The sequence below is a fragment of the Gobio gobio genome (assembly GCF_949357685.1).
Source record: "Gobio gobio genome assembly, chromosome: 16".
Taxonomy (NCBI): Eukaryota; Metazoa; Chordata; class Actinopteri; order Cypriniformes; family Gobionidae; genus Gobio; species Gobio gobio.
In genome coordinates, this window is record NC_137109.1 from 44,897,293 (window position 1) to 44,909,478 (window position 12,186).

A 12,186-nucleotide genomic window follows, 5' to 3' on the forward strand; every position below is an offset into this window, starting at 1 on the left:
AAATTGATATCAACAGCAAGTGAACTGGAGGTGATTAATGAAGGAATAAAGGGATGAAAAAATAGCTCAAGATGGAGAAGACAAGAAAGAAACTAGATAATTTAAAGAACATTTACCGGGTAACCGTCCCGCCCAGGTTTGCCCTGTGCAGAGGAAAAATTTGGTACAATAAATAGAATTAAAAAAAGATCACGGTTCCAAAAGGAGATTTTCACAGTGATGAAGAAACATTTTTAGTTCCACGAAGAGCCTTTCAGTTTTTGTTCATGTCCAATTTTTTTGGTAACACTTTATTTTACAGTGTTACACACGTTACATGCTTACTACAGTAATAACAGTACATTGTGCACAATTACATGCAACTAACCCTCAACCAGATCCTAACCCTATAGTAAGTACATGTACTTAATTAATATTTCTCTGTGTTACAGTGTAATTATGCATTTACTGAGTAATAATAATTAACTAAACAGGGTTAGGTGGTTTGGTTTAAGGTTAGTTGCAAGTAATTATGCATCATTTATGGTTAATCCTATAGTATTAACGTGTAACAAGGACACTGTAAAATAAAGTGTAACCAGACATTTGAATAATCCAAAGAGCCTTTTAAACATTATGAAGAACCTTTTGTGCAATAGAAAGGTTCCATGAATGTTAAAGTTTCTTAATGAACCGTCAATGCCAATAAAGAACCGGTATTTTTAACATGACAGTTTTCATAATCAAAATGTACATGTTCAGTTTAATGAGAAAAAAAAAAAGATAAATATTGGTTACGCTTTATTTTAAGGTGTCCATGTTACAGTGTCATTAAAGGGGTACTTCAGCGCTGGGAAGATGAATGTGTATTTAAACTGGGTCATTTATGTAGTAGAAATGTGAAATAATTTTTTAATTTGGTGCCTTCTAGACCGAGAAAATGTATTTTTGTGTCTTTTCAATAAAGTGTGAGTGAGCCGAACGAAACGCAGCAGGAGTCAGATTTCATTCATCACGAGAGCGAAGAGCTGAGGCAAGTGCGCCCATCATTCTCTGCGCATGTCCAGTTGATTAGATCAATGATCAGATCATTCCTATGGAAGATTTTAACCTATCACGTAATATGACGCGATATTTGCGTCATCTGAGGATTTTTCCCAGAAATAAAATGCATAATTCTTTCGTCTCAGGGGATATGAGGGGGGAAAGTATGATCATTCGAATATACTACCAGGTATTACTAATACAAAGCTTAATGCTATATCACTGAAGTAACCCTTTAAATAATATGAATTAACAATATGTACTTACAATAGGGTTATGATTAGGGGTTGGTTTAGGGTTAGTTGCATGTAATTATGCATAAATTATAGTTATTACTACAGTAACAGCATGTAACAAGGACATTATAAAACATGTACGCATGTTCTTCAAGTTCTGACTGGTTGATCAAAATAGTTTTGGTATATTTGGTATTTTTAATCACACTGAATTAAAAAAATATTTAGGTAACTTTTAGGTTATAACCTAAAAATAACCTAAAAGTTACCTAAATATTTTTAAATTCAGTGTGATTAAAAATGTATACCAAATCTATTCTGGTCTGTTGTTTGTTTATTAGTCGGATCAACAGCACTTTGCAGAGTTGTAAATTCAAATTTGGAGTGTTTTAGGGTTTCTTCACATTGCAATAGACCTCTGAGTAAATAAATCGGTGGACCTCTGCTCTTCCAGAAACTAAACGTGAAAGTTAGCAAACCTAAACTGTTAAGATTTGTAAATTTGACATCTGCAAACATTAAACAGATCAATGAAATCTTCATGACAGCCTGCTAAAATACGGATTGGAAGCCACATATCTGCTTGAAACAAGGTGCTGACGGCTTGATTTTAACCTAAATCTAAAGCAGGTGTCAGACAGTCTGCAACCTGTTGTTTCACGGTTACACTTTTGCTGCATACCAGAACATTAACATTGGTGTGAAGAATCTAGAACTTTAAAATCAGAAGCACCGGATCTTCTAGAAGCTGATCTGCTTTTCAGAAAAATATTCCAGAACTTTATTATTTATTTATTCTATATTATTTATCATTCTATAACTTTATTCTAGAATCTCAGATGTACTGGTAATGCAAACGTTTCGGCTCAGATGTGAAGATTCTAGAAATTGCAAATATTCCCAAACGTAAAAATTTCAGGAGCTATGAAAGATCCCAGAACTTGAAGGCAGGTTCTCTGCTTTTATGACTCACCCTTCAAACTTTTTGTCAGTCTTACCACAATACAGAGCTCATATCTGCTGCATGCCATTAATTTGAAGTGTGAGGACGGGGTACTTACTGGGGGTCCTGAAAAATAAAGGAAAAACAACAAAGAGACATGTAAAACAAAGCCAAATGTCTTTTCACATTTGTTTCAACTTAAATGATAACAAACATACACTTTCACTCTTTTACCAAAAGGGGAAACCTCTAAATACATGTTTCCTGGTACAAAATGGCACAGAAACGTCAGGTAAGTGTTATGACCCTCAGAGGAGACAAAGAGGTTTAAGGTTTTAAGAGACACATTGAAGTTTTATGAGGCAGAAAGTTGTTGGTATTTACTCATGTCTAGACGCTGACAGAACTCGCTCCTCTTAAGAGTTTAAAGAAAAAGCACAGCTCTAACCATTGTGAAAGAAACAGCTTCCCCATTTGGAAAGCATTTACCCAGGCTAAACAATATGTTCTAAAAACGGTCAGCTAATGTTCCCATTTAGTTATTAAAATGTTATTTCTGACATTACGTTCAAATCATCCAGTTTTTGAAATGTTTTTTCTTGGTTATGCAAACATTAAGGAAACATTCAATTTTATCATTCTTCAAACATTATGGGAATGCTACATTCTGAAACAATGTATAACATTTAAATAATGTTACATAAATGTCCAACTAAAACATTTCAGGGGAAAAAACTGTCAATGAACGATGTATAAATTAAATAACGTTTTTGTGCTAACGTTTTGAGAACATTACTATTAAAGACCACATAACTTATTACTGGCAGAACGTTTCTTCATAACTTTGAGAGAACATCCCTTATTAAAAATAAGTATTAGTTCATTTTATTAAGTATAATTAAGTAATGTTCACATATTTTTAAGTATACTTTATGTAGTAAGTATACACATGTGTGGTAAATGGATTAAAGTGATTTTGGTACTACTTGAGACTAAATTGGCCCACTTTTTAGTGTAAGAAAGTTTTTTTTAAGTACAACCGTAAACTTTGAGTACACAACTAGTTTACAACAATGTTTTGCATTTGTACTGCAACTACTACAAGTGAATATATAGATATACTGATAGTTTAATTGTTAAATATGTTTTAGTTTATTAAAGTACACTTTGAAGTATACTCTCCATAAACTACTAGATTAGTAGTTTTAAACTGCTTTAGTTCTTTAAGTGAACTTAACATATAGTTTACTATTTATTTATGCATATATATATATATATATATATATATATATATATATATATTATTTCTGCATGTTAAGTATACTACTATGTTCTATTTACCTATAACTGAACTTTAAGTACATTTAAAGTACATTTCTATGTACACTACCAGTGGACCACACAAAAATTCACATACTCAGAACTAGGAACATATCAGTTTTCTTTATAAATCAATATTTTCAAACTAATGTATCGTATTGGATGCCTAAACTTAAAATTATGTTTAAAAAAGTATTTAATAGGCTACTCAATCAAAAGAGTAAACACAACTACAAGCCAAGTCTACTTAGAATACTTAATACTTTTAAGTATTATTCAAAAGATTGAGTACAAGTATAGACCAAATATACTTAGACTTTTCTGTCAGTATAGGTCAAGTATACTTTAAGTATATTTCTGAGAAGTACACAAGTAGGCTGAAAGTATATTTTCTTATGTCTAGTTTGAAAGAAGTATACCAATAGCACACTTCTTTTGTCAGGGCTTGCCAGAATGTTAGTTAATGTTCTGAGAATTTGTCCTGTTATTGGGTAAGTGCAATATGGCGAAAGAGAAATTAAAGAGTGTGAATGTGTGTGTGTGTGTGTGTGTGTGTGTGTGTGTGTGTGTGTGTGTGTGTGTGTGTGTGTGTGTGTGTGTGTGTGTGTGTGTGTGTGTGTGTGTGTGTGTGTGTGTGTGCTTTATGGAAATAACCGAGGACATCAACATTTTTTAGTTAAAAGATTGATCTTTAAATTGATGAGGGTTCAAATTGAATGAAAGCTTTTTAACGATTGAATTATCATGGACGCATGCGACCCTCCTAATGTTTGCGCTGATTAGTCTGCTAAATGTCTTCCAGCTTTCCAACCACATTTTCTCTTTCACACTCTAGAGAAACAAACAGACTGTTGTGCAACAGAGAACCTCCTCCATCCATTTCCCCACATTCAACTCTTCCCGCCCTATGTTACGACCCAAACTACAACAAGCAGGCACAGCTAAACAGAAACACATCTAGCAGACTTAGTGACAAAATGACCCACTATCTCTATGTAAATAAAGTGTTCTGCCAGCGTTTGAAGTTCCTTTCCCAGGGCAGCGGAGCTGGAACAAGTTTGAAAAACAGATGTAAAGAATTGTCATCCTGTCCAAATGCCAGTTGCAAGGGAACGCCGCAATCCCAGATTTAATCAGATCTGGTCAGGAGGTGAATATAGGTTCTGCTGTACAAACCGTACACATTATCCAAAGATAATGCTACGGCACACTTGAGTTCATGGATGTTTTCAGGCAAGACATTATGTGTACACCTTCTTAAACTTCACAGCTTCTACAGAAAGTGACGTGACAATGAATCATTCTGAATCATTCTTAATCCGGGCCCTTGAGAGCCACACGTGTGTCTACCACACAGCTCACTCAAAAATGCATCAGCATCTTTATTTGTAAGGCCGAGTCATCATCAGTCTGGCTTTAATACCTCTGAATCATCTGAGGGTCGGTGACTCAAAACCACATTCAATGAGGATTTCCTCCCTGTCACATCTAATGATTATGAATTAAGCACACTGGTAACAATGTTACTAGGCAAGCACAGGCAACATAAATGAAGAGATCGCACTCACCAGGGTCACCTCTTCTGCCCATCCGTCCACGTTTCCCAGGAGGACCTGAAGTCAGGAGAGGGATAGAATGACTTGATTAATATCTTACATAACATGCATTTTGGAATTAATTTGACTCCATTTCTGAGTCATTACGGAGGTTTCTGAACACATGGATTTATTAAAATGATCTTCTGAACAGATGTTTGTAGAATATTGTGTGAACGCTGTCACGGTTTAAGTCCAATGATGAAGAAGAGTGTACAAATAACATCAGTCTTTATTAAACATATACGCCAACAACTCGAAACAGTGTGTAATGCGCAAACAATACCGGACAAAGAATGAGCAAAGGTGAAGAACTGAAATACACATGGCGATGAATTGAATAATTAATAGCTGTGCTGATTAAATTAATATCCATTGTAATTGATTATGGCGGGAAAAGGAGAACAAAGGAAAACAGGCAAACAAGTGATTAAACAGACTGATAGAAAACGAAACCAAAACTAAGCATAACTGTGCTGAACAAATGCTGAGCTGAAATAATAATGAGCTTAGTTTATTTAAAATATATATTCACTGTAAAAAAAAAATCCCCGTAAAATTTACGGTAAAAAACCGGCAGCTGTGGTTGCCAGAACTTTACCGTAAAAAATACGGCAGTAACGTTTTAGGTTTTTAGGGACAGCATCATATGATTTAAAGGTTTATAATGTAATAATTACGGTTTAAAAATGTTTTCTTTTACAGTTCAAAACCATATAATTTAAAGGTTTATATTGTAATGATTATTTTTACACTGTAAACAATTTACGGTAAAAAAACACATATTTCATTAACTGAAATAATGTTAAATTACCAACCTATTGAAATACTAATATCTGTTATGTACCTTTGATATATACAGACAACCACCAATCACAGTGTTGATGAGAATCACGTGATGAATCAAAGCTCATCACAAGCAGCTTTTAAGAGAACAATACTAATATATAGAAGGTGCTCAGTGTCATTCACACAAACACTAAACACCATCATTGTAAAACTTAAATTTTAAAAATGCAATAAACATTAATTTAACAACATCAGATGTCAAATAAAACCCTAATGTACATAACTGATTAATACAAAAAAAGAAGAAACATAGTTATTGCAATGAAAATACATCAAATGCGAAGTGTCACGCTGGGAATTCTGGGAATGTCAATTTACGGGTTTTCACTGTAAATTACACAATGACTTGTTCTTTTTCACTTCCAAAAACGGTAAATTTAACGGTATTTTACTGTAAAATTAAATGAAATGTAAGGTTAGATCTATTACAGTTATTCACCGTATATAGTACGGATAATTTCTGTTAACCAATTAACTGTTTTTCACCATAGCATTTTTACAGTAAAATACCGTTAAAATCACAATAATTTTTTACAGTGTTGCATATATAATGGGTCAGTTTCACAAAGAAATGTCTGGATTACATTTGACTCCCATCAAATCAACATAAATAAATAAATAAAGTATTTTACTGTAGGCTGGAAAAAAATAGCAAATGCCAGGCTGTCTGATTGAGGAACAATTACTCCCCGAGAAGACAAAGGACACTTTACGGAAATTAACATCTGAACTGTCTCTTACGCACCATTCCAGACACAAGTCTCACCTCAGTATCATCCTAATCTACATCTTTCTCTGTTGACCCCCTCTCCCCCAACTCCTACCTCAAATTCACCCAAAATCTCAATCTCAATCTCAATCTCATTTATTTATAAAGCACTTTTTAAAAAAAAACAACGTTAGCCAAAGTGCTGTACATTGACAATACACAAAATAATTTACAAAACACACATGAAAACTATTTAAGGTAACCACATCAAAACTTGAACTTAATAACCAGAAGTTAACGCAATAAAAGGGCAGTCACAATAAAAGTCATCTCAAACTGTGTTAAAAGCCAAAGAGAAAAAATGTGTTTTAAGAAGAGATTTAAAAACTAGAAGTGAGTCAGCCCGCTTGATGTGAAGTGGCAGCTCATTCCATAATTTGGAGCCAGCGACTGAAAAAGCACGGTCACCTCTTAGCTTTCTCTTTGTCTTAGGGACAATGAGCATGGATTGATTTGCCGACCTAAGGGAGCGGGACAGACATGAGGCTGAAGACAGATACCGCAGAGCCAGACCATTCAGGCTCTTAAAAACAAATAAAAGAATTTTAAAATCAACACGAAAACGCACAGGTAGCCAATGCAGAGAAGCCAAAATGGGGGTAATGTGTTCGTATTTTTGGGACCCCGTTAATGCAGCACTAGGTAGGTTTTGCTCTCGGGGTCCCCCTACAGTTGGGAAACAGTATTGTCCTCTAATACTGTCGTAAACTGTCATTCTACATCAGTGAATGCATCGCACGTGCATTTGTTGACATGACAACTATGATAGCCCTGAACACTGCAGGAGTTCACATGCAGGTGTTCTGCTTGCGTCGCGTGTGAAATGTCTTCATCCCAGGTACAGTGGCATATGTTTCAGCATGTCATATGAATATAATTTCATGGGTTTTATTTTTTTTCAAACGCCAAATGATCGCGATGCTCACGTTTACAAGCCAGCGTCATTATAGTAGCCTAGTCTATTGGTTCCCGTTTTACAGAATCTATATGATACTTCAATTCAATGTTTGAGTGGTAGGTAATAACCATATATTGTCAATATTATAATATCAAGCTACCATAGATGAATCTGCAAATTTGAAAAATTTATTTGCATTATAACTTGAGGCAAGACAAATAAACAAATATCACAGACATGTTAAGTATCCTAAAATATGATTTTGTACGTCTTATGTATTTACTTGCAAGAATGTAGCCCCTCCTCCTTTAGCTCACGCCAAGGAGCAAACGCTGGCCCAATGTTGATCCTCGTCCTGCCTTTAATCCGATCACTTTCTCTTTTCCTCTTTTTGCTTTTCTCCGACAAAACCTTTGCTTTCTTATTTTTCTGTGCTGCTTCGGCCATGACTATAACATCCGGCAAACAAATGATAGTTGGGCTCGCACGTCCGAATTTAAGGAAGTGGGGGTGGTGGTGGAAGTGACGTATATGCCGTAAAGCAGTCGAATTTTGTAGTTCTTTTTTTTCTCGGGTTACTACCCGAAACCTGAAGTTTAAAAGTACGATTAAAAACGATACAGACCCCGTCAGGCTATGGCAGACGTGTCATTCAACCTATTGTAAGTCGATGTATCATCACAAGAGTCTTGAAAATATATTATAAAGGTTGAAAAGTTACCTAGTGCTGCTTTAACAGACGAGCTGCAGCATTTTGCACCAACTGCAGAGACAGCGAAGACAGACTAATCCCTGCATAAAATGTATTACAGTAATCCAGTCGTGACGTAACAAAGGCATGAATCAATATCTCAAAATTTTGTTTAGAAAGGACAGACTTTACCTTAGCTAACTGCCTCAACTGAAAGAAGCTTGATTTGACGACTGCTTTAATTTGTGTGTCCGTATTTAAATCTTGATCCATTTTAACTCCTAGATTCGTAACTATAGGTTTTACGGATGCCGTCAAAGAACCAAGGTCCACCGGCTAAATTTTACAATTGTCACTTGGCCCAACAATCATGACTTCAGTTTTCTTTGCATTAAAATGCACAAAGTTCAAGGACATCCAATTTTTTATGTCATCAATGCACTCTAATAGTTGACGAGCACAAAAGGCATTTTCACGGTGCAAAGGGACGTAAATTTGACTGTCGTCAGCATATAAATGGAATGAAATGCCATAATTTCAAAGAATTGACCCAAGCGGCAGCATATATAAAGAAAAAAGTATATGTACAAAATCTATATGGTTTAATGGGAACTACTATACAGTATTATACATGTTTGATATCGTTTGGAATGTCTCGGTGCGACTGGTACAAAGGCCGCATCCCCACAGAAGTAAACCAAAAGAGATTAAACGTTTTAAGAGTATAAAAATATTTTGCCTATTATGGTGGGTGTCTTCGGCCATTTGGTCTTTTCGTCAATACAGGTCTATGGGACAGTGATTAATGTAAATTCCCATTGTTAACACGTTTCCATTTGAAAGAGGTTTCTGTCTTGGTTTGGGTATTTAAGGAAATGTTGCAAGAAGGTCAGAGCGTGACACTGTAACCAGATCAGCCCGTAATGCTATGCATGTATCCCATTCAGAAGTCAGGTATCCATATTTTATCCTTTACTTCAGAGTATTTGATGTTATGTATGGATTATCTTTTAATTGATTATGTAATTGCCGTTATACATTTACCTGACTGTTAATAAATTGTTTTATTTTGATTTATTCTGACTTACTCTGGAATAATGAACTAACTCTAATAGATTATGAACGGGTATAATTTCAACAAAGTGTTAAACAGAATAATTAAATGTGTAGTTAAACTATAAATGACCAAATAATCAATTGGCATTCTAACCTAAATTCGAGTCAGATAAAAGATTAATTGGAATTAAATCCCTTTGCCCAGCTGAAAAGACGAAAGCACAAAAGACCTTCACCCGCGGATCGTAAAACCTTCATTGGGACGATTGGGTGGGCCTTACAACAACTTTTTAATGTGACATTATTTAAATGACAATAAAAAATATATTGTAATGCAGCATTTAGCTGAACCTTTTGGTTAACTTAATCTTGTTTTTTTTATGTATATTTTATTAGTTTGAGATCAAATAATAATTGTTGGACCCCTTGTTAAGTTAATGTGTATATATGGTGAATGAAATAACTAATTAGACAGACTGGGGAAAACTAGGGGTGCGTTCCATTCGACCATAAGTGGACTGCGAAGTGGACTTCAGAGGGTATTCCGCCATCTTAAGTGAGATTCCAATCCCAAGGGAGCGAACACGTTCAGTTCGAAGGGCACTGCGAACGGCGTAGGGAAGAAGGGAACATCGATACATCACTTCACAGGAAGTGGAGAGTGAAAAACACCTAACTGTCATTGCACGTCGGCGTAGCATCACCTGTCTGAACGGAGGAGTTTAGCATTTGAATATTCATAGTTATTATATAAACTAGAGTATTTATGAATGGTTATGGCAATAATTGTTAAATTCGTATATATTATATTTTATGAATATGTAAACAAATTAAAAGTGTTGAGAAGCAGCTAAGGGCTGTCATTTTTTTATATTTTACTTTATTTACCTCAGGAATGTTTACTTCACAGCTGCGCTTGGGAAAGAAAGCGCACAAGAAGAGACCGCTAAAGACATTGATTAAAAATACATTTATACATAGTTAACCAAATCAAAATGTATTTTCATATCGAATGACAGGTGCAGCTACAAATCTGTTCATAGTCAAGGTATATGTAAACTAATAAAACTAATGGACAATGTTTTGATACTAAATTTTAGATACATACTGTGTGTTTTGTAAATGTATATGCTCATTATATGTTTTAAATTTGAAATGAAAGTCAATTACAATATTTTTAATTTATGTTTTATAATCTGCGCGACCCCATCTTTGCCTTCTTTGATGACGTTGCAGGGCGTTCCAAATGAGCGATTATTGTCAGGGAAGTCCACTTCAATTGATATACCGTGCTCAGGGAGTAGGGAGCAGTGAGCAGTGTGTAGGGACCCTGTCGAATGGACCGCACCCTAGGTCACAGGGACTGAACTTAAAGCAATGAAAACAACAGACATGTGACAGTATATATATGTACAGTATATATAAATGACATTCAGTAAAACAAATACTATGATGGAAATGAAATTTTACATTTTCAAACAACTGGGAGATTGGGATTATATTTGCTCAATTGACATGAAAATTATTCATGAATTATTTTTATAATTGTCATGAATTATTAGTATTAATCTAAAAACTATGCTATATTTTCTTTATGTTTAAATATAATTTCTCTTTTTTTTAAATTTTGGAGTGGAATACGATCTGTACATTCCATGAGAGTTTTCATGAGATTCACGCTAACAGAAGTCCATATGAGCCGAATGGCAGTAACTTGACCTTGGCAGTGGAAAGGTGTTAAAAAAGCACTACATGTGTGAGGAAAAAAACCACGACCATTTGAGTTTAAACTATGGAAACGACCAGGATTAGGTGCAAATCCATTGTTCACAGATAAATGCAGATGAAGTATGCATATCTGGGCACATCGCATCACTTCCTGTTCGTGTATATGTAAGTCAGAACAAAGCGGCCGAGGGCATACCTCCCAGACGGTAGCCAGGTCCCCCTCCTTCCCTCCTCTCTGTTCCTCTGGTTAACCGATTAACCCCCTCCTTCTTTCTGTCCCCTGGGCACTAAATCACTTCCATCAACCTTTTTTCCCTCCCTTCTTTAGGTACTGTGAAATAGAAACCATACCTGAGCGAGGCAGGAGAGGGGGATGCTGGGATTCTAACGAGCTCGGGCCGCAGACTCACTCTTCTTGTTGGCATTATTGTTATTGTTCTAGGTTAATCAACCCCTGCTGGTTTAACCCCTATTAGAAAGATTGTCAAGAAAGGGTCTCATGTTTTCACTTTCCTGGTGTGGTTCACTTTACTAAATCTAGTGCATCCAATATCCCTACAGGAATGTTCAAGCTTAAGTACAACTTAAACTCTATCGCCTATCAGTGACGTGCAGTCGATTAACACAGGAAATACATTCTACATTTCTCTCGGTTATTTATTTATTTTATTTAAAGATTTAGCCTTTTATTATGGTAGTGGAAGAGAGAAAGGTGGGACAGGATCGGGAAAGGTCAGAACTCGAACTTGGGTCACTCGAGCTGCCCAGTGCCAATGATGGGACATTATTTCCATCATGACTGCAATGTTTTATTATCCATCATTCAGTGCATATTCCCTGTACATAACTGAACCTTTATGTAATGTCATCGCAGATTAAAATCTTTAAATCAAAATATTTTTTGCATGTATGAATGGAGAAGGTTCAGCACCCAAGGCTCTATTGCCTATAGATGCATTGCTAAGATGCATTTCGGTCGTTCGGATTACAAGTAAACGAGGGAGACACATTCCAGTTTACACCTGGTGTTTTAATTAGTCTCTTTTGTCCACTTTCAACCACTTCTGTCCTGATTTCT

At 35.4% G+C, this 12,186-nt stretch overlaps 1 protein-coding gene across 1 annotated transcript in view; it reads right to left on the reverse strand.

Moving 5' to 3' along the window:
• The window catches only part of col23a1a (collagen type XXIII alpha 1 chain a), a 227,362-nt gene that overhangs the window by 59,141 nt on the left and 156,035 nt on the right, over positions 1-12,186 (reverse strand). Inside the window, exons 3-5 of the mRNA XM_079839480.1 lie at positions 5,091-5,135; positions 2,321-2,328; positions 117-143 (exon numbers count right to left, since the gene is read on the reverse strand). Coding sequence (XP_079695606.1) covers positions 117-143; positions 2,321-2,328; positions 5,091-5,135 — 80 coding nt within the window. The remainder of the gene's footprint in view (positions 1-116; positions 144-2,320; positions 2,329-5,090; positions 5,136-12,186) is intronic.